Below are 22,714 nucleotides of genomic sequence, written 5' to 3'. Positions count from 1 at the left end.
TAATACTTACATAATACTTACTGTAGGTCAGTTCTGAGCACTTCACATATCTAATCCTTATGACAATCCCTTGAGGTAAGGACTATCATCTTCATTTTACAGGTGAAGAAACTAAGGCAGAGAGATTAAGTAACTTGCCCAAGGTCTCACAGCTAGTAAGTGTATCGTAATAGCATCAAAAGGAAACACAAATTCCTCTAAGTTGAGAGGGATGAAGGAGGTTGAGAAGGTGTGTGGTTAGTGTGTGAATGCATGCAGTGTGCATTTTGCTGATCCTGCATAATAAGTGAGGACATGTAAGCAATATAAATTTCTCTACTGAAACACCATAATGTAAAAGCTGATTGAGAGTGAAGGATGAGTCAGTGATTATCCTGGCGATTTGGACTCTGGTTGAGTATGTGCCAATGAAACAACCACTGTATGATTAACTCTGCGATTTGGGTTGATCTTTAGACTTCCCCTATGATAATATCTGACTGCTTGATAGTCTTTGCCTCATTTATGTTGCTATTCCAGTTTTGCTACTCAGATTAGGACATCATAAAAATAGGTGTATTCTCCAGGTTATTTTTGTATTATTATTATTATTATTATTTTTGAGACTCAGTCTTGCTTTGTCGCCCAGACTGGAGTGCAGTGGCACAGGCTTGGCTCACTGCAACCTTTGCCTCAGCCTCCCGAGTAGCTGGGATTACAGGCGTGTGCCACCATGGCCCAGCAAATTTTTGTATTTTTAGTAGAGACGGGGTTTCACCACGTTGGCCAGGCTGATCTTGAACTCCTGACCTCAAGTAATCTGCCTGCCTTGACCTTCCCGAAGTGCTAGGATTATAGGTGTGAGCCACTATGCCTGGCCTGTAGTATTTTTGTACTATTACTTTCTTTCTCCCCCCCCTTTTTTTTTTTTTGGAGATGGGATCTCACTGTGTTGCCCAGGCTGGTCTCAAATTCCTGGGGTCAAGTGATCCTCAGGCCTCAGCCTTTTGAGTAGCTGGGTTATGTGCATGCGCCACTGCACCTGGCTTTACTATTATTTTCATCTGAGAAATGTTATTCTGTCTACTAGTAGGCAAGGATTTACTCTGAATATTTTCTTTCATTTCTTAACAGTACAGTGCTGTGGATACCAATCCACTTTCTCTGTATGTCATGCATCCATTTTGGAACACTATAGTAAAGGTAAGATAATTAATATGCATGTACTTTTTGTTTTAGTAAGTTTTAAAGATTTTAACCTATTTTATGGAGTATTATAAATGCAACTCTCAGTTTCATAAGATATTTAGAGAAACCACCCTTCCCCAATCACAATACCCCAAATCACATACCTTTTGATTTATCTTACTGTTGAAGTTTATACCCTGGGATTTGTCATTTTTGTAAAATCCCTTTTAAAATTTTTCTAAAATAGACTTAATGTTATGATTATAGAAGTTTGCTGATTACAGAGTTAGTTAAAAAATAGAGGATGGAAGAAAGAATGCTGATGGAGATTATCGTTTACGTGTTAATGTCTATAACTTCTCCATATGATCTTTCAAATGTATAGCTTTTATTATGACTTCAGTTTGCATGTTGTAGTATATATTGGACAGAGATTCCTCTACTTTAATTATTTTATAATTATTTTGCAAAAATAGGTATTTCCTACTTGGCTGGCGCCCAATCTGATAACTTTTTCTGGCTTTCTGCTGGTTGTATTCAATTTTCTGCTAATGGCATACTTCGATCCTGACTTTTATGCCTCAGGTAAGAATATTACTTTATTATAAAATTTTAAATGTCTGAGTAGAGAAAAATGAAATGTGGATGCTTATTTTCTGGTTTTGTTAAAATGTTCATATTTCCAAAACATTTTGAATATTATAATGGCATCACCTTGCCTATTGAATTAGATATGTTGTCTAAAAAGCAATGAGGTTTTGGCAGATAAAGAATAATTGGGTTTACATGACGATGGAAAATTAAGACTCAAAACTTTGCCTAAAAATGAATACAAACAGGGCTCAGTTTACCTGTCAGCTCTAGGAATATCCCTTCTCCTTTTCTAGTCATGAAAGAAAAATCCCCTTTCTTCTGAAGGAAATGTGATTGTCTTTCCTTCTTCCCAGCATCCCTACTTGACTTGAATGACTCCTAGTTTCCTCTGAAAATGATACTTAGACCTTAAGTATTTATTGCTAAGTCTGTACCCTTATTGAGGAAGAGAGGAAGGAGGCACTTTTGGAGCCAGTGGTCAGCCTGCTCCTGCCCTCTGCTCCAACATCTTCTCTCTCACCCGTTTTATCTTCACTCTGTTTCACACCCAGCTTCTGCCCCAGGCCAAGAATTGGGATGAGGAGGGAATAGTTGGAGACAAGTTTTGTTTTTATTGTTCAGTCAGTTGATTGCATTGAGAGGAATAGAAAGTTGGAGATAGATGGGCATTTTTTGCATTCTAAGAGAATTTTCCAACAGTAATACTTAGAAATGATGTAGTCAGGAGTGTTAGTGTTATAATTCATCTGTGTATGAGTTCAGCAGACTTTTCTGGACTGACCTGGAGAAACTGAGTACCACTGACAACATTGTTTTAGTAGAAAAATTTGGAGTTTCAAACACTTAAGACTTTTTTTTTTTTTTTTTTTTTTTTTTTTGAGACGGAGTGTCACTCTGTCGCCCAGGCTGGAGTACAATGACGCCATCTTGGCTCACTGAAACCTCTGCCTCCCAGGTTCAAGCGATTTTCCTGCCTCAGCGTCCTGAGTAGCTGGGACTACAGGTGTGCACTACCATGCCCAGCTAATTTTTGTATTTGTAGTAGAGCGGGGTTTCACCATGTTGGCCAGGCTTGTCTCAAACTCCTGACCTCAAATGATCTACCCGCCTTGGCCTCCCAAAGTGCTGGGATTACAGGTGTGAGCCACTGCGCCTGGCCAAGACTTTTGATACTATAGAAATTCCGAATATTGAAAGTATACATATGCTGAACTTTACTGAAACTTTTAGCCATAGCTTCTGTACATGTAATAAAATGGTAATTGAAGTTGGAAATGCCAACTCTGAAGCATGAGAAGATCATAAAGTACACATGAATAAAGAGTAAGATTAAATTTTGTTAAGCATTGTTTGGGTATTGTGGGTTTTTAAAAATTTATTTATTTATTTATTTATTTTTGTATTTTAATCCTCAGGACACCCTAAAGAATGTATCTTTGTAACTAGAAATACTATTTTCTTTGACAACTCTAAATAAGATTATTTACTTAGCTATTAACAGCATCAAACATACGTAAATGTTATATATATCTCCCCAAATCATATAAGTTCAAGGACCAGATAAACCATCTGTTCCCAAAATATTTGGAAAATACAAGATGGGAGAGATTAAATGATACATTCAAGGTTACACTGCTGGTTGATTACAAAGCCAGGACTAGAACCCAGACTTTCTGATTCTCAGTTGTTTTGTCTTAGGGGAAAAAGTGAGCTCTAGATATTTCAGAATGATTCTGATGCCCAAATCATTCAGTTGAGGTGATCTATCTATACCCAGATCAAAAGGTCTTTTGTTTAGCTAATTAATAGTGTAGGAAAGGATAAGGTGAAGGCTCAATACAAGTTTGTAATACAGTCATAAACAACAAGAATTAGATTAAATGCAGTTAGTTTTTAAATTCCAAAAATATATTATTTTTCATTGTAGGCACATGAAAATTATTTATTTTCAAGTAAAGGTGAACACTCAGTCTTGAGTTATGATAAAAGCTCAAAATAACTGCTTACTGTTTGTGACGGGCTGGGAAGTTGCTTTTTTGGTTTTATCAGTTTCCTGGTAAAGTACTTTAACTTCTAATGAACAAATAGCAACACTTCTCGCTGTCAGTATATGCTATGGTAAGAACTACTGTACTTAAACTGTATTAAAATCTTAGTTGCTTTCCTTTTCAGCACCAGGTCACAAGCACGTGCCTGACTGGGTTTGGATTGTAGTGGGCATCCTCAACTTCGTAGCCTACACTCTAGGTAAGGAATTGGTAATACTATAGTCAGTGACTGGTGAATCAGCAAGGATAGCCACGTATTAAAATAACATTTTCTCCTGTGCTTAATTCATTTTAACTAGAGTTTATTAGTATCCTGTTCAAATAGATAAATATGTTTTTGAGTTTCTTTACAAAAAATTTTGTCATTCATTGCCAGGGATTCACAGAATAAGATAAGAGTTGGTAAACTACTACTTGTGGGCCAAATTTGGTGTGTAGCCTATTTTTGTTAGTAGAGTTTTACTGGCACACATCTATGCTCATTCCTTTATATATTGTCTATGGCTGCTTTCCTGCGATAAAGACACAGTTGAATAGTTGCAACAAAGACTGTATGGCCTGCAAAGCCTAAAATATTTATCATGCGGCCTTTAAAAAATATTTACCAACCTCTGGAATAAGACATCATTTTTGCTTAAGTTTGGGAAGCAATACTGTCATATGTAATAATTAAAAAATAGATAGTATGATAGAACACAGTGGGAGAACAAATAAGGAAGTGATCAATTCTTTTTTGGTACAGGGAGCGGTCAGGGAGTGGGCAGGGAGGCCTACTGTGCGAGACCATGCTGTCTGTCCTGCCAAGAATGCTTTTCATTAGGATTATCCACATGGCTTGTCCTGCATTCTTCTCTCCTTCCCTGCTTTATTTTTCTCCATAGCACTTAAAACCATGTAACATGGTATCTATTTACTTGCCTGCTTGTTTGTTATCTCTCTTTTCTAACTAAAACGTTAAGTTTTGTGAAAGTGAGTACTGCGTTGTTCACTACTGTATCCCCAGTATCGTAGACACTCGGTACATAGTTTTTAAATACAAGTAAAATAGCAGATCCTGACTTCAAGTTGCTTAGATCTCTTCAGATAAAAATGACTTGTTCTCATAAAACCAGCATAACCTGCTACACGATTAAATGCTGATATGGTAGATGTCATGCTGACCAGAGCTGCAAGAGTTTGGAGAAGGAAGAAATCAGTGACGTCTAGAAGAATTAGGGGAAAGCTTAGTTAAAAGCTACATATTTAGGCAGAGGTTTTTGCACATTTGTTATTAAAGATGAGCAGGTCTTTAAGTGCTGCTGAAGGATTTGGTTGCCAAGGACTGCTGAGAGGAATAGGGAAAAGTTGAGAGTGGCTGTGAGCTCAGACTTTTGACAACACGCCGTAAGATCCTTTTGATGTACCATCTACTTGTTCTAGGCCCACAGTTTTCTGGCAAAAACCCTGGTCTGACATGAACTATTTGTTGCAAACCAGTCTTGAACGAACATGAAGCAGTTTATAATCTTTATTCTACCTAGTGTGACTACTCATGACATTTTGCTGCAGAAATACTAAGATGTTTGATCACAGGATGCTGCTCTATGTCCTACTGGGGAGTCTCTGATAATATATGATATATGCCCTGAATTACCTTTTTAAGAAAAAAAAATTCTAAAGCATATCTGGACCTCAGACTTGTGGAGATGGAATGGGTGTAGTGAGAAAATGTATAAAACCTAATTAATACATAGTTTATGATTTCAGTATTGTAATAACTGCATAGGAGTTACATTGAAAATGGGAAATTGTTAAGCCAGTAAATAATGAGAAAAGACTTTCTGGGAATATTTTAGCTACTTCAGGGCAAAAACTTTCCCAACCCTGTATAACAGAAATCTGTAGTATTTGGATAGGGAGTTTGGGATTCATCTTTTCATATAGTCTTCAACAATATATTATGCCACAGACTGATCTAGGCACTGGGGAATATACTTTGGTGAGCAAGATTAACCGTAATTATAGGAGTTAATTCCTTAATCTGAATTTTTTCAGTTAGCCTAATTCTAATGCACTTAGTTAACAAAACTGTTTCTTTTGGGGGGAAAATTGTACAGTTCAGTGAGACAGGCTGTCTCTAACAGGCTCTTCTGTTTCTGCCTGTAAAATGAAGGTATTCTACTGTGCTTTATCCTAAACTCTGGCTTTCTCCTCATTCCCTTGGTAATGGTGATTCTCACTCTACAGTCTTAGTTAAGATTCTCATGTTTATATCTAGCCCTGATCTGTGTTCTGAGTTCCTAATAAGTACCCTTGGATTGAGTTCCTTGACATTACCATGTGGATATCTCACTAACATTTCAATTTCAGTATCTAAAATTGTACTCTGCATCTTGTCTGTCACTCTTGCTGCTTATTCTGACTTCCTTTTTTCTATTAACACTACCACTATCTTCGTTACCCAGAATAGAAACTGGAGATTCTCTCCTTGTCCTTAGGCCTTATGCCTCATCTTTTGCGGCATTTTATCATTTTTATTTCCTCGATCTCACCTACCACCAGCTTCTCATTCCTACTGCATTTCATCTCAGTTAGGCCTACTAATTAGTGTCCCTCTCTCCACCCTCTCATTCATACCGTCAGGTGCCTCTTCCTGAAGCATTGCTTTCATTCTTGTGATTTCTCTATTCAGATACCTTTAGTAACTCCCCATATTCCCTACAACTTTTAAACTGGCTCAAACCTCCTTTTTGACCTTTTTATATACTTCACTCTTCACATGCTAGTCTCTAGTCAAACTAAGGTTCTTGGCATTTTCTGAACATGCATTGTGCTTTTCCACCCTGGTGTGTTTTGCTGATAGCATTCCCTCCTCTTGAAATGACATACTTCTTTATCTCTTATCAGCTGAAATCCAACTCATTCTTTATGTCCTCTACTCAGATTTCACTTGCCTGAAAAGCCATTCTAGATTATCTTAGCCTAAAGAGAACCTTTCCCTTATCTGTACTCTTTTATGGTTTGTGATATACCATACCTTTATTATCATGTTTTGTTCCTTTCTCTTTTTAATTTTTGAGACAGAGTTTCGCTCTTGTTGCCCAGGCTGGAGTGCAATGGTGTGATCTCAGCTCACTGCAACCTCCGCCTCCTGGGTTCAAGCGATTCTCCTGCCTCAGCCTCCCGAGTAGCTGGGATTACAGGTGTGCACCATCCCTGGCTAAGTTTTTGTATTTTTAGTAGAGACAGGGTTTGGCCATGTTGGCCAGGCTGGTCTTGGACTCCTAACCTCAGGGGATCCTCCTGCCTTGGCCTCTGAAAGTGCTGGGATCATAGGCGTGAGCCACCACACCCGGCCTGTTCCTTTCTCAATTGTAAATTCTCTGAGGGCACAGTTTATTCTAAGATTCTTCCAATCCTTATAGCACCAAGAATAGTGCATTAGTTTCAGTAAATTCAATTCTTATATTTGCTGAATATCCACTGTATGCATTTTCTGAAAGCATTTAAAATTATGGAGGCAGTAGGTCTATAAAGAAGTGATTATGATTTCAAACAGGATAGAATAGATGTTGTGACTGAAGTACTTTTGGATCCTAGAGCAAGGAGGGGTGAGATAAGTTGTGATGAATTACTATGGCATGTTCGCTGGAAGCTTGAGAATTTGTAGCTAGTGAAACAACCCAATTGTTCCATAGATTTGGAGGTATTCAGACTCCAACTAAAATGCTACTTTCTCAGATCTAAAGTTGACACCATTCAGTGTAATATGACATTTTGATTTTTAGACTAAACTTTGAAAAATTATATATTTTATTTCTGAAATCTTTGGTTTTTGTTTAAAATTTTTTTTAGAGGCAAGATCTCGCTCTGTTGCCCAGACTGGAATGCAGTGGCATGATCATAGCTCACTGCAGGTTCAAACTCCTGGGCTCAAACAATCTTCCCACCTCAGCCTCCTGAGTAGCAGGAACTACAGGTGCGCACCACCATGCCTGGCTAATTTTTAAATTTTTTGTAAAGACAGAGTTTCGCTATGTTGCCCAGGCTGGTCTCAAACTTGTGGGCTCAAGTGATCCTCCTGCCTTGGTCTCCCAAAGTGTGGGGATTACAGGTGTGAGACACTGTGCCTGGCCCTAAACTCTTTGAAGTGTAGAATTAAATAATTAGATTTTTATAGTACCGGCTGATAGCTATACTTAACATTCCTGTGATAAGCTGATTTGTTTTGTTTTTTCCTCCAGTTTATTAAAGAAGACTTTCTCCATCCTGGTGCATATGTTGAACTTTTCCTGTGGTTTGTTTTTGTTGCAGATGGTGTGGACGGAAAGCAAGCTCGCAGAACCAATTCTAGCACTCCCTTAGGGGAGCTTTTTGATCATGGCCTGGATAGTTGGTCATGTGTTTACTTTGTTGTAACTGTTTATTCCATCTTTGGAAGAGGATCAACTGGTGTCAGTGTTTTTGTTCTTTATCTCCTGCTATGGGTAGTTTTGTTTTCTTTCATCCTGTCCCACTGGGAAAAGTATAACACAGGGATTCTTTTCCTGCCATGGGGATATGACATTAGCCAGGTGGTAAGTATGTGTTCTACCTTAAATTTTCAGTATTACCATGATACTTTTGGAAAGCTTTTGTCATCGTTTATTTATTGCTCTTAGGCTTTTTTGATTAGAATTGATATGTACTTAAAAATTTTTTATTTTTATTTATGGAAAATTTCAAAAATAGAATAGTATAGTGAATAGTAAAGTAGAGAGAATATTTAAGAAAAAGTAGAGAGAATAGACCCTAATGTACCCATTGCTTAGCTTCAGCAGTTAGCACACGTGGTCAGCCTCGTTTCATGTATAACGTCCCTGAGCCCTTTCTCAATTATTTTATTTGTTTTTGTTTTGTTTTGTGTTGTTTTTGCTCTTGAGGTGGAGTCTTACTCTGTCATCCAGGCTGGAGTGCATTGGCACAATCTCGGCCCAGTGCAGCCTCTGCCTCCCGGGTTCAAGTGATTCTCCTGCCTCAGCCTCCTGAGTAGCTGAGATTATAGGCGCCCACTATCACGCCTGGCTAATTTTTATATTTTTAGTAGAGACAGGGTTTCACTATGTTGGCCGGGCTGGTCTCTAACTCCTGACCTCAAGTGATCTTCCTGCCTTGGCTTCCCGAAGTGTTAGGATTACAGGCATGAGCCACCGTGCTCGACCCTTCTCAATTATTTTAAAGGAAATTTCTGATATTATATGATAAATACTTCGCTATATATCTCTAAATGATAAAAGCTTCCTTTAAAAAAACAATCACGATGCCAGTATTACACCAAAAATTTAACCATTTCTTAATGCATGTTCATTTGAACTCTTGATTTTGGAAAGAAAGATATGCACATATAATTGAATGGTTGGCTTTTTGTGTTCATTGGCACCTTTTCGGTGTGTAGAGAGATTTGTTTTTTCTTACTTTAATGGCCTTGCTATTAACTCTCCCTGCCTTTGAATCCCAGCTTTTTGTGTTGCCATTTTGCCCATTTGCACCTAAGTCTCCAGTAAAGAAATCAGAAGTTGGAGTGTTTGTTGAAGTGGTTGGGTGGGTAAATTTGGATCATCTTACAACTTAACCAATTTATGAGTTGCTGTTAAAGTGCTCCAAATGATGGCCAGTTGCTTGCATTGTCTAGAAGTTAGTTATTTTATAGCATTGTTGGCTAAAAGATTGTATTTTTTTTTTTTTTTTTTTTTTGAGACAGAATTTCACTATTGTTGCCCAGGCTGGAGTGCAATGGTGTGATCTCGGCTCACCGCAACCTCTGCCTCCTGGGTTCAGGTGATTCTTCCGCCTCAGCCTCCCAAGTAGCTGGGATTACAGGCATGCGCCACCACGCCTGGCTAATTTTGTATTTTTAGTAGAGATGGGGTTTCTCCATGTTGGTCAGGCTGGTCTGGAACTCCTGACACCTCAGGTGATCTGCCCGCCTTGGCCTCCCAGAGTGCTGGGATTACAGGCATGCGCCCCCACGTCCAGCCAAAATATTGTATTTTTAAAGGTAAGAAGACTTGCCACATACCAAATATAAGCATACTTCTTGCCTTTACTAAAACTGTTTGACTTGACTTAATGCTGCATAAAGCATGGTGACTCCTGATCTTTCTAGCGTTAATGCTTCTGTATGCTTTTGTCTGCATTTTCCTTCCAGACTATTTCTTTTGTCTACATAGTGACTGCAGTTGTGGGAGTTGAGGCCTGGTATGAACCTTTCCTGTTTAATTTCTTATATAGAGACCTATTCACTGCAATGATTATTGGTAAGAAGCTCCATGTTGAAGCCTGTTTTAACCATCACTTTGTTATCAAAAGAGCCGGTATTTGACTATAACAAGCAACAACACCCTTTGCCTCACAAAACCTCCAGGAAGCAGAGCAACCCTACAGCCTTGTAGGATTTCAGCCTAACCATTAAGAAAAATAAGGTTTCTCTGTTTTTGGGTTTTTTTTGTTCAGCATCAGTTATTTCTAATCAGAGGGAAATACCAAAATAGATCACATAAGCCTGATAAAGTGACTATTCAAATTAACCTAGGCTGTATTGGAGGGTCCACATTTGGTACAGGTTTTATATTTATCTCAAAGTTGAAAATTACTAGTTTGTATGAAATACAGGACAGATGAAATGTAGAGACTATTTTATAATGTATCCTCTCAAAAAATTAAGCTTCTATTCCTCTCAGATATCCTCTTTCTTAACCCACTGATTGCTAAAGATTTTTTATGGTGGTAATCTTTCTGTTTTGATTTTAGCTGAAGGGGATATCTGTAGGATGATTGAGTGGAGAGGGTATTAGTGGTATGGAACGAGGTAAAGAGAAATCTAGATGGTTATTTAGGGGCTCCAGGAGTGGCACTGAGAACCTTTGTAGAAGTAAAAAGGTATATGTGTGGGCTATGTCCTGTGTTCTGTTCTCTTATCTAAAAAATAGGCCACACACAGTGGCTCATGCCTGTAATCCCAGCACTTTGGGAGGCCGAAGTGGGAGAATCTCTTGAGCCCAGGGGTTTGAGACCAGCTTTGGCAACATAGTGAAACCCTGTCTCTAGAAAAAACTAAAGTTAATCAGGTGTGGTGCGTGCACCTGTAATGCTAGCTACCTGAGAGCCTGAGGTCAGAGGATTACCGGAGCCCAGTGAGCTATGATCGCATGTGCCACTGCACTCCAGCCTGGGTGACAGAGCGAGACCCTGTCTCAAAAAAAAAAAAAAAAAAGAATAAATAAAAAATAACCCTTTCCCATTTGGTGAACCTTGGTAATGGAATGGGAATTAGGTAAGGCTTAGAAACTGTTTAGAAGATGGCATATTAGGCACTGGCTTTCAGAAAAGGAGTGGTTTGGGCTTTTTTCTGTAGCTCTAGACTGTGCATATTTTAGGAACTATCTTGAAATCTATCAAATGTTCATTTTTGATACCTGTATAAATTATTTTTTCTTTACCTCAAAAATGCTATTTTTCTTCTCCAATTATGTAGTGACCCTTTTGATTGTCCCATGGCAGGTTTCCTGCATGTTACATTTAAGTGTTAAATTTAGATAAGACAGAATCCTCTGGTATATGAGACATATTTTTTAATGTTAAGTGTGTACTCTAATAGGCACATAATTTTCTTTATAATGTTTCTACTTTTATATAATAAACCCCTGTGTACTATTACCCAGTCTCAACTATTTTCAGTACCAGTGCCAATCTTGTTTGAAATGCACCAGTACTCTTTAGCCCCCTGCTTAGCCCCCGGGTTGTGTTATAATATACAGTTTATTTACTTACTGACATATTTGCCTTATATTTGACCTACCATGTGGTGTTCTTTCCCAGAAGTTTGAAGGACTTCCTTTAGGTTTTTTTATAGTGCAGGTCTGGTAGCAGTTTATTCTCTCTTTTTACTTACATGAAAGTGTATTGATTTTGCCTGAATTTTTTCTTTTGGCATTTTGAATATATCATTTTAATGTCTTTTGACTTCCATTGTTTCTGAGTCAGCTCATATATCATTGTCACTCTGTAATGTATTATTTTTCTCTTGTTGCTTTCAAGGTTCTCTTTTTATCTTTGGCTTTCGGAAGTTTGACTATGATGTACCTAGGTGTGGTTTTCTTTGTGTTTGTCTTTCTTGGTATTTGTTGAGCTGTTGACTCTGTTGGACCTGTAAGTATTTTTGACTGAATGTGTGAAGTTTTCAGTCACAGTTTCACTTCTTGAGATATTTTTTCTTCCCCTCTCTCTTCTTTTCTGGGACCCCACTTACATGTGTGTTACACAGGTTTGCCTGATACTGTCCTAAAAGTAATTTTCTATGGCTTTATTAAGTTTTCTTTAATCTCTTTATTCTTTGTAGTGGATAACTTTTATTTATCTATCTTTAAATTCATTGCTTTTTTTTTTCTTCTGCCATCTCCAATATGCTGTTGAGCCCATCTAGGAAGTCTTTCATTTAAGTTATTGTACTTTTCCCTGGGTGCGGTGGCTCACACCTGTAGTCCCAGCACTTTGAGAGGCTGAGGTGGGAGGATTGCTTGAGGCCAGGAAGTCAAGACCAGCCTGGGTAACATAGTGGGATCACGTCTCTACAAAAAAAATAGAAAAATTAAGCCAAATATGGTGGTGCATGCCTGTAGTCCCAGTTACTTGGGAGGCTGAGGCAGGAGGATCACTTGAGCCCAGGAAGTCGAGGCTGCAGTGAGCTATAATTGTGCCACTGTACTCCAGCCTGGGCAACAGAGTCAGACCCTGTCTCAAAAAAAAAAAAGTTATTGTACTTTTCAGCTGTAGAATTTCCATTTGGTTTTTAAACTTTCTATTTCTCTGTTGAGATTCTTCTGTTCATTATTATCATCATATTTTCCTTTAGTTCTTTGAACATATTTAAAATTGCTGCTTTAAAGTCTGTCTACTGAGTCCAACATCTGGGCCCACTTAAGAGTCATTTTCTGTTGACTGCTTTTTTTTCTATTTCTTTGCATACCTAGCAATTTTTTTTTTTTTTGGTTGAAAACTGGATATTATAGATTACATTTGTGGAGACTATAATCTGTTCTGCTCTGAGGATTTTTGGTTTTTTGTTCTGATAGGCATTTAACTTGTTTGGACACAGATGAAGAAATTTGTCCCATCACATTGTATAGTAGCTCTTGTCTCTGTTTGGTTATTTTCAGCTTTTAGCTGCTGCTTTTTTAGCCAGGTCTCTTGGGGGTCTCCTTTGTGTCTGTGTAGTTTAGTGGTCAGCCAAAGATTTGGGCAAAGTCGATACTGAGATTTTGGCGCTCACCTCTCTGTGATTTTTTTGCTTTTGGGGTTTCCCCATCTGAATCGTCGGCTGCTCTTCCAGCAATTGTGTTCTGCCCCCAACCCTCAAGCCAGTAAGGGCTCTGCCTTCTTCAGCCCAGTCTGAGTGTGGGTTGGGAACACACTTAGTAAGAGATACAATAGACTCACATCTCACCAAGAACACCTCTGTCTTTCAAGCACAGCATCTCCTCTACTTTCTGCCTTCTCTTTCACTATGTTCTGTGGGGTCTCCGATTTGCTTGCTTAGTTTAGCATCCACTCAGGAATCTGGGCAGAGCATATACTCAGATTTAGAATCTCAACCCTTCTGCATCTCTCTCTTCTACAATATCCCCCACCCTGCTTTCTAGTTCCTCTGCTGCTCTGAATCTATTATCTGCTTCCACAGGCTGGTAAGGAAGACTGTGGCTTTCCATCATCTGGTCTGGGACAGGGGGTAGGCAAGCCACGAACTCAGAGTTGTTCCCCAGTGTTTCAAGTGTAAATGCTTCTCGAATTTCTGTCTGTCCTTCAGTATTTTCTAGTACCTTCAAGTAGTTGTTTTAAATATTTTTCTCTGGTTTTTAATCATCATTTGTGAGAAGAATTGTCCTCCCTTTTTATGCCATCATTAACAGATGCCTTCCTTCCTTTAGATTATTTTAAAGCAAATCCCGGATATCATTTCTTTTCATCCGTAAATATTTCACTGTGTATCTCTAAATGATAAGGATTTCTGTAAAAGAACCACAATTGATGTGTTTCTATAGCTGCCGAGTACCTATACATTGCCTTTGGTTGGTATGCCTTTTAAATTTCTGTTAATCTGGCTGGGTGCGGTGGCTCACACCTATAATCCCAGCACTTTAGGGAGGCCAAGACAGGCTGATCTTCTGAGGGCAGGAGTTTGAGACCAGCCTGGCCAATGTGGTCTCTACTAAAAATACAAAATTAGCCGGGTGTGGTGGCATATGCCTGTAATCCCAGCTACTCGGGAGGCTGAGGCAGGAGAATCGCTTGAACCTGGGAGGTGGAGGTTGCAGTGAGTCAAGATCGCACCATTGCCAGCCTGGGTGAGAAGAGCGCAACTCTGTCTCTAAAATAAATAACTAATTAAAAAATTTCTTTTAATCTACATAGCTTTTCCCTATTTTTTTCTTGGAAGTTTATGTATTGAAGAAAGTAGGTCATTTGGCCAATAGAATTCTTAGATTCTGCGTTTTCCTGGTTGCGGTCTCATGGCATTAACATGTTCCTCTGCCCCTCACTTTTCCTATAAACAATAGTTAGATGTGTGAGCTTATTTTGATACAGGTTTAATTTTGGGGGTCGGGGGGCATGCTGGGGAACAATGTTATTAGGTACTGGTCTTCCTATTGCATCACATTAGGAGGCATGTAGCAGGTTCAGGTTTTGTATGTCTGTTCCATCTGCTGCAAATATATATATATATATTTTTTAACCTGCTACCTTAAACTATTAAGGGTTAAACTTCACCTAATAATATTAACAGACATTGATTAACATGGCTTAGGAATTCATTCATTCAGTGGATAGGTAAGGAAATCAAGTTTTTAGTTTTATGATAAAATACTTCATAAATACATACTGATAATTCCAAAGCAAATTTAGTAGTACAGAATTTTTACTTAACCTCATTGATCTTATATTTTTATCTCCTTTAAACTATGACAAAATCCTTGGTTTTAAGTGACACAGAATACTCATTCGCTTTATTCCATGAACTATTCACAACAGTCTCCGAATACAGTACCTAAATCAGCAAACAGAGGAAAACTGAAAATTAAGATTTTGTGTTTTTGCGTTTTATTCATCCTTATGTCTTATCCCACTAGGCGTGTCCCATCAGTTTACTGTATTTTAAAGTCACCACTCCGTGGTTATGCCACCAGTTGTGGATTTATACATCTAGGTTTATTTGTTTTACTTTAAGAATTACTTTCTCTTTTAAAATTCATTTTTCCTTCATAATTATGTAACATTTGTGATAACAAAGTCAAATTTACAGAACAAGGTATATTCAAAGAAGTCTAGCTTCTGTTGTTACCCAATCCTTTCTTTCCTCAGAGGTAACCATTCTTAGTTTTTAATTTTATGGCTTATCTTTTCATTGTTTCTTTCTTATTATAAGTAAATATTTGTGTTTCATTTTATCACTCACTTTCATAGATATATGGTAGCATTCCATTCTATATGTACTGTACTATGTACTGTGCCTTTTTTCCTCCCCCCCCTTAATTGTATATCCTAGCGATCACTCCACAGTGGTCTATAAGGAGCCTCCTCAGTCCTCTTACAGCTGCCTGGCACTTCATTGTGTGGATGTACCGTAGTGTGTCCAACCATCCCCCTATCAATAGACATTTGGGTTAGTTCCAGTTTTTGCTGTTGTACACATTGCTGCAGTGAATAGTCTTGTACATCAGTCTTTTCATATTTTTTGCTAGGGTGTTGAGGAAGAGGTCCCTAGAAGTAGAATTGCTAGTAGAGGACAAATGTGTGCTGTTTTGCTTAAAATTACCATATTCCCCTCCATATGGGTTGTGTGATTTTCTGTTCCTACCAGCAGTGTATGAAAGTGCTTGTTAATTTACAGTTTTACCAACATAGTATATTGTCAAACGTTTGACTTTTTGCCAATCTGATAGGTAAGAAATGGTGTGTCTGTACAGTTTTAATTTGCCTTTCTCTTACTATGAATGAGCTTTTCTAGTGTTTAAGAGCCGTTTGTATGTCTTTTTCTGCATATTTTACATCTCTCAAGCAGATTTTTTTTTCTATAGGGTTGTTGGCCATTTCCTTTATTTTTAGAAGCTATTCATATATTAGGTATATTAATCCTTTGATATAGATTATAGTTTTCCCCATTATTGTTTCTCTTTTTAACTTTTCTTAAGGTACTTTTTGTCTTGGTGGTTTTAACTGAAGTGTACCTACTTAATAAATAAACTGGAAATGTGAGGAACGAAAATATTTTTTATGACCATGCTGTCCTTGGATTGTATCTCCTTCAGTTTGGTCTTTTTTTTTTTTTTTTTTTTTTTTTTTACAAATTCTACTCTGATTTTTCTCTAGCTGTTAAGTTTCCTATATTATGAAGTCTGGGCCTTCACTTGTGCAAGATGAAAAGCGGGTCTACATATATATGGTCTCTATCACTGTTCTCTACTTGAAACATAGAGCTTCATAGATAAGTATTTAACAATTAAGTACTCGTTTCAGAAAGTACATTAAGTACTATAAAGAAGAAACAGAAGATGCAGCGTTTCTCTTTGGCAGCCTGTATAGAGCTCCGGCTTTCTACATGCTCACTATACTTGAGATAGTTATTTCAAGATTTTTAAAACTAAAATTACTCTTGGTGGCAAATCTTTTGCTAGTTTGTCTCAGCCTATTTCCAACACCTCAGAGCTACAAGTAATTCTGCGTTAATTCATTTAGCCTTGGCTCCCCTTTGGTGCTTCCCAGCTTGACATGGAGTAAGCTGCTAAAAATTTCTGAGAACACTGAGGACCTCAGGTGGTCTTCTCCTTCCTTTCCCTCTAAGTTCGTCTAATTTGGGGAACTTTGTTCTACTTGGGCTTGGAAGTAGCAGAGTAATTCTTTTTAGAGATAAGATTTCTGTTGGGTTCTAGTCTTCTGTTTTAAGCCAGATGTCTTAGGAATTGTTTAGAAGGAATGTTTTCTGCCTTTAATCTTTAAGGCCATAGCTGCATTGACCCTCAAACCAAGTAGAGTCACCAGGTGTCTGGAAGAGACAAACTGGGGCTAATATGTTGCATGACAATGGAACATCCAAATGAAGTGCCCAGCAGCTTGCCAGATATATTGATTTGGAGTTTGAGAGAGAAGATAATTAGGAACTTATATCACTATAGATCATAGGATCAAAGAATTTTAAAGATGTAAGGGACACTAGAAAATAGTTCAACCCATCCCCATTGTACAACTGGAATCTGAAGTTCGATTATTAGAGTTTGTCCAAGAGTCCATAACTAGATATTGCAGTCATCTGTTGTAAGCTTGTAGTTGTGCTTTAAGAGGGATTCTGAGAGAGAGAGAGTATAAGTACGGTGGGGCACCCAGGTAGTAATATGCAGGAAGTAGAATTGCCAACAAAGGACACAGAATGAAATGGTGAGATGGCTAGTGGAAACATAGGGAGAATGGCATCACAAAGGCAAAGGGAGGAAAGAATTTCAGTTTAGTGGATAGTCAACCAAGGCATTTCACTTAGGAGTCAGGAATGAAAAAACGATACTGAATTTGAACATTAGGAAAGCTTGGTAAATTTCAAGAGTATAATTTCTGCAAAGTTGGAACACAGTGAATAAAAAAGTGCTAAGAAATTGAGGACAATTGAAAAGTTTAGCAAATGATAAGACAAAGCAGAAGAAGATAGTAGATAGTGAGGACAGCAGAATCAATGGGAGGGTTTCTTGGGAAGGCCATCTTTGTTTTAAAGTTTATGGGGACAGAACCAGTGTGTGAATGGAAGTAGCTAGGGGGAGAAACTGAAAATGCTAGGAAGACTGGGTGTGGTGGCTCATGCTTGTAGTCTCAGCTGCTCAGAAGCCTGACGTAGGAGAATTGCTTGACCCAGTAGTTCGTGACCAGCCTGGAATACAGCCAGACCCTGTTTCCATAAAAAAAAAAAAAAAGCTAGGAAGGTAAAAAATAAATGTGAAGCAACAGGATTCCCCCTTTGAGTAGCTCATGCTTACTGTGCAGTTTCAGTACCCCATACTGTTCCAGGTGTCTTAACATGTCATAACTCATTCACTTCTCAAAGCTCTGTGGGGTTGGTACAACTATTATCTCTATTTTATAAATACGGAAACTGAGGCAGTAAAACACCAATTTGCCTGAAGTCCCATAATCAGTTCATGGTACAACTGAAATTGAGGCCCAGCTGGCTCTTTGAGTCTGCCCTCTGAATCACCAAATTGTACTGCCACTCTTCCTGTTGTAAATGTTGTTTATAAATGTATTTAATTTTATTACACAAGTAAACTTGAACCTGAAATTTTTGGGGTCTAAAAAAATTTGTTTTGCATGATTCAGTGATAATGTAATAATCGTTCTTGAATAAGCATAATAATTGAATAATTATTCCCTTTAGGTTGTGCATTATGTGTGACTCTTCCAATGAGTTTATTAAACTTTTTCAGGTAAGTATTTTATTTTTTAAATGGGCAAGAAATATGAAAAGTTTTAGCAGTTGTTAGCTGAACTTAGGGATCTATTTTCCTTTTGGAGTCAGGACATTTTGAAAAGGTCACAAAACCTATATTTTAAATCTAGAATGGGGTAGGATAGTTTAGGGTGTCGATGGTGGCTAATGTAGTCATTTCAAACACAGCACAAAACTACTAGTTCTTTTGTTACGGTTTTGGACTCATCAAATAGTCTTCTAACGAGGCCAGGCGCGGTGGCTCACACCTGTAATCCCAACACTTTGGGAGGCCGAGGTGGGCGGATCACGAGGTCAGGTTCGAGACCAGCCTGACCAACATGGTGAAACCCGTCTCTACTAAAAATAAAAAAATTAGCTGTGTGTGGTGGCACGCGCCTGTAATGCTAGCTACTCAGGAGGCTGAGGCAGGAGAATTGCTTGAACCTGGGAGGCGGAGGTTGCAGTGAGTCGAGATCACGCCACTGCACTCCAGCCTTGGCAACAGAGCGAGACTCTGTCTCAAAAAAAAAAATTTTTAGCAAGATCATAAAAATTCTGAATGTGTGTAGTTTAGGACCAAACTGGACCTGTGCTGACTTTTCTTAAATAGCCCTTATATAGAAGTTCCTGTCTGGGTTGCGGGGAGAAGGGAGATGCTCAGGTGGAGTTTCATTTCTCTGATCTATGTGCTTCTCCACTTTTGCTCAGCCACACTGAATTTGCCTATTGTGTCCTGAATATATTTTGCTCTTTCCCTTCTTAGTAATTTTACTCCCACTGCTTCCTTTGCTCCTTTCTCTTCTGGTTGAAACATTTTCTTACACTTCCCACTTCATCCTTTAGCTCTCAAATCTGCGTAGCAGAATCTTATTTATGTTAAACCAAGCTCTATTAATCGTCTTCATTTATTTGAGCTGGCAGTTATTTATAGAAGCCATACAGTTTAAAGCTCTGAAGGATGTAGAGATTATTTCTCTACATTTTCTCCTCATTTTATAACAACAAGGCTCTCATTGGGCAACATATTGCCCGAGGTCGTGTGATCAATGGCGGAAGCAGGACTGGAATTTGGAGCTCTGTTCAGCTGAGCAGGCGTGTATTGTATAACCTCCTGTGTGCTTAGAGACACTGAGATGTGGTATGCCTGTCACACCTCAGAGTCTTTCATGTGAGCTGTCTCACTCTAAGTTCTCTATCACTTTGTGTCAAAGCTGCACTTTGAGGTACTCTTCTAGTATTTTATGTTCATCTTATTTCCCCCATTAGAATATCTCATAGAACAAAGTCCAGATTTTATTCATCTTTATATTCTTAGCACAGCAGTTGATCGTTTGGTTTAAAGAGAAAAAAATGGGATTAGAGGTCAGAAGATTTCAGTCCTAATCCTGGCCCTGCCACTTGGTAGCAAGTTTTGTAAATTTAAATTCTCTTGTCCTCACTTAGCCTGTCTGTAAAATGGGATTAATGATGTTGGTATGCCACAAGATTATTGTGAGTATAAAATAAGTGTATAAATAAGGAAACTATAAACTACAGTACAAGTACTGTACAATTTATATGTAATAATGTTCTTTATATTACTTGATTTTTTTTTCCAGAAGCTATAAAAATAACACCTTGAAACTCAATTCAGTCTATGAAGCTATGGTTCCCTTATTTTCTCCATGCTTGCTGTTCATTTTGTCTACAGCGTGGATCCTTTGGTCACCTTCAGATATTTTAGAGCTACATCCTAGAGTATTCTACTTTATGGTTGGAACAGCCTTTGCCAACAGTACAGTAAGATTTTTTTCTTTTAAAAATCATAATATATATTAGAAATGTATGACAGAATTTGATAATTTGAAAAATCTTTAATATTAGAATAAACAGATTTTAACTTAAAGATTTTTATTTCAGAAATTTGAAAGAATAGTAACCTCAAAGACTGAAATGCTGAAAATTATTTTATTTTGCCCTTTGAAACCAATAGGATTGGAGACTACAGTAGTATTTTGGAACTATGGCACACTTAAATTTTTTATTTTGGTTGCCCGCTGAAGAATTCATGGAAAAAATTTATAGATTCCCTTTAGACTCTAAATATATTACCAGTGTGGCTAAAATAGCTGCAGACTTAAATGATTATTCTAGGAAGCTTGGAAGAGATTTTTGAGAAAGAGAAAACACACACTTTAAAAATCAGCTGATTTTAAGATTAAGAACGTGGAATTTCAAACTTTGTAATAAATAGAACATATTCTTATAAATTCCTTTCCATGCTGGACTGTGCAAGAGAGCAGACAGGAAGCAGAGATCAGGAGTTGAGAAAAGACTCTGATAGTCCTGAAAGCCAGAAGGTCTGTGTTCTAGCTCAGGCTGGGTCCTTAGAAGTTTTTATTTTGTAACTTAGCTACTCATCTTATGTTTCCATGTTTGTAACATGTGTAATATCTCAAGTCCTGCTGATTTTATAGGGTTTAAATATCTAAAAACACTAATGCATTGTATAAAAAGTGTCTCTGAAAGAATTAAATTATATTCAAGTAAGGTCTTCAAAAATAAAGGAGCCAAAGAGGTTTTGAGATACTAATTATGGCAATGGGACTGAATTGGAGATAGCACTTCTTCATCATTGCCATAAAGAAACTTAATTGTGTGGGGGTGTGGGAGGCTATTTTGATTTTTTTTTTTAACATATCATAGAATCTTAAAATTGAGAGAAATTTCTTTTATTCAAACTGTTGCCCAGTGGAAGAATGCCTTCTATAGCATCCTTATTCAGTTATCTTCCAGCCTCTTCTGACACCCTCTTCTGAGGGTACATGGGTTTTTGGGCGGGGCCGGGGGGTCCAGTTGGGCCCCTAAGCATTGAGAACTTCTGAACTTAGATAATGTAAGTGTGTTGGTTCAGGTACTTGAATGCTTTTCAAATGTTGGAAAGACTAGTTTCGGAAGTGCTTTGCTAATGAAATTTTTCTTTTTTTTTCTCTTATTTTTTTAAATTAACGTCCAGTGTCAGCTGATTGTTTGCCAAATGAGTAGTACCCGGTGTCCAACTTTGAATTGGTTGCTGGTTCCTCTCTTCTTGGTTGTCTTAGTGGTAAACCTAGGAGTAGCCTCTTACGTTGAGAGCATTCTCCTGTATACATTAACAACTGCTTTTACTCTGGCCCACATCCATTATGGAGTACGAGTGGTGAGTAATCTACAGCAAAATGGGTTCAATTTGGGGCTTATAAATGGCACCAATAAATGCCTCCGAGTAGAAAGGAGGCAATGGAAAATTTTAAAAAGAAAGTTGCTTATTATAGTAGCTATAAGGGTTTTGGGATATTCTCTAAATTTTGGATAATATCCAGATGTTTAATTTCAGATATTGTTTCTCTAATGAGTATGTTACTGTAATAACAAATGATTTTAAAGCTGGATAATTATTGTGAGGAATTAGTTATTACTGTAAGTGGGTATGTATAGGCCATCTTCTTGGTGAGTAGAATTGTAAACTGAGCCTTTAGTTATATGGGATCACATAATCACATTTGTTGATTATCTATTTCTTCACTTGCTTCTTTAGCTTTAGGGGCATTTTTATTGTTCATTAACAAAATTTGGAAAGAAACTGTAATTGGTTGTGTAGTGCTTTTTCCCTCCCACTGCCCAGTTTGCTAAGCAGTTGTGGTGAGGGAGATTAGAATTTCTGACTGAAGGAAGACTTTGGCATTATTTGAGGTTTTACTTCATTTATGTTATTCTCGAGCCCTCATCAGCAAAATTGATAAATAAGGGGAAATATAGAAGAAAAGGGATTTTGAGAAATGTTTTGTAAACTTGGTATTTTCTTCTAAAATAAACTAATTTTAGGAGAATGGATGAATATAGATATAATGAAATCAAACGGAACCATGTGGTTTTTCTTTCACTTTAACATTCTTTTCTAATTATTTTACATTTTTAACATAGGCTGTGCAATATTCCACGAAGGAGATTAGTTAATAATGACCTTGCACAGCACAGTTATTTTAATCATTTAGGTTGTTTCCAGATTTTCACCATTATAAATATTGCCCTAGGCTGGGTGTGGTGGCTCATGCCTATAATCCTAGCCCTTTGAGAGGCTGAGGCGGGTGGATCGCTTTATTAGCTCAGGAGTTCGAGACCACCCTGGGTAACAGTGTGAAACCCTGTCTCTACAAAAAATACAAAAAAAAAATTAGCCAGATGTGGTGGTACAGGCCTGTAGTCCTAGCTACTTGGAGGGCTGAGGTGGGAGGATCGCTGGAGCCCAGGAGGTCGGGGCTGCAGTGAGCTGAGATGGTGCCACTGTGCTCCAGCCTGAGTGACAAAGTGAGACCCTGTCTCAAAAAAAAAAAAAAAGAAAGAAAGAAAAAAATGTTGGCATAAACAATCTCGAATATTTTTGTTTCATTTGTTTTATTTTCCG

At 37.9% G+C, this 22,714-nt stretch overlaps 1 protein-coding gene across 1 annotated transcript in view; it reads left to right on the top strand.

Moving 5' to 3' along the window:
- The window catches only part of SELENOI (selenoprotein I), a 49,265-nt gene that overhangs the window by 18,478 nt on the left and 8,073 nt on the right, over positions 1–22,714 (top strand). The window contains exons 3-10 of the mRNA XM_003827060.6: positions 1,114–1,182; positions 1,644–1,752; positions 3,934–4,008; positions 8,103–8,365; positions 9,976–10,084; positions 18,238–18,286; positions 19,890–20,070; positions 21,287–21,469. Of these exons, the coding sequence (XP_003827108.2) occupies positions 1,114–1,182; positions 1,644–1,752; positions 3,934–4,008; positions 8,103–8,365; positions 9,976–10,084; positions 18,238–18,286; positions 19,890–20,070; positions 21,287–21,469 (1,038 nt within the window). The remainder of the gene's footprint in view (positions 1–1,113; positions 1,183–1,643; positions 1,753–3,933; positions 4,009–8,102; positions 8,366–9,975; positions 10,085–18,237; positions 18,287–19,889; positions 20,071–21,286; positions 21,470–22,714) is intronic.

The sequence above is a fragment of the Pan paniscus genome, chromosome 12 (assembly GCF_029289425.2).
Source record: "Pan paniscus chromosome 12, NHGRI_mPanPan1-v2.0_pri, whole genome shotgun sequence".
In the NCBI taxonomy this organism is placed as follows: domain Eukaryota; kingdom Metazoa; phylum Chordata; class Mammalia; order Primates; family Hominidae; genus Pan; species Pan paniscus.
This window is presented reverse-complemented; position numbering and strand designations above follow the sequence as displayed.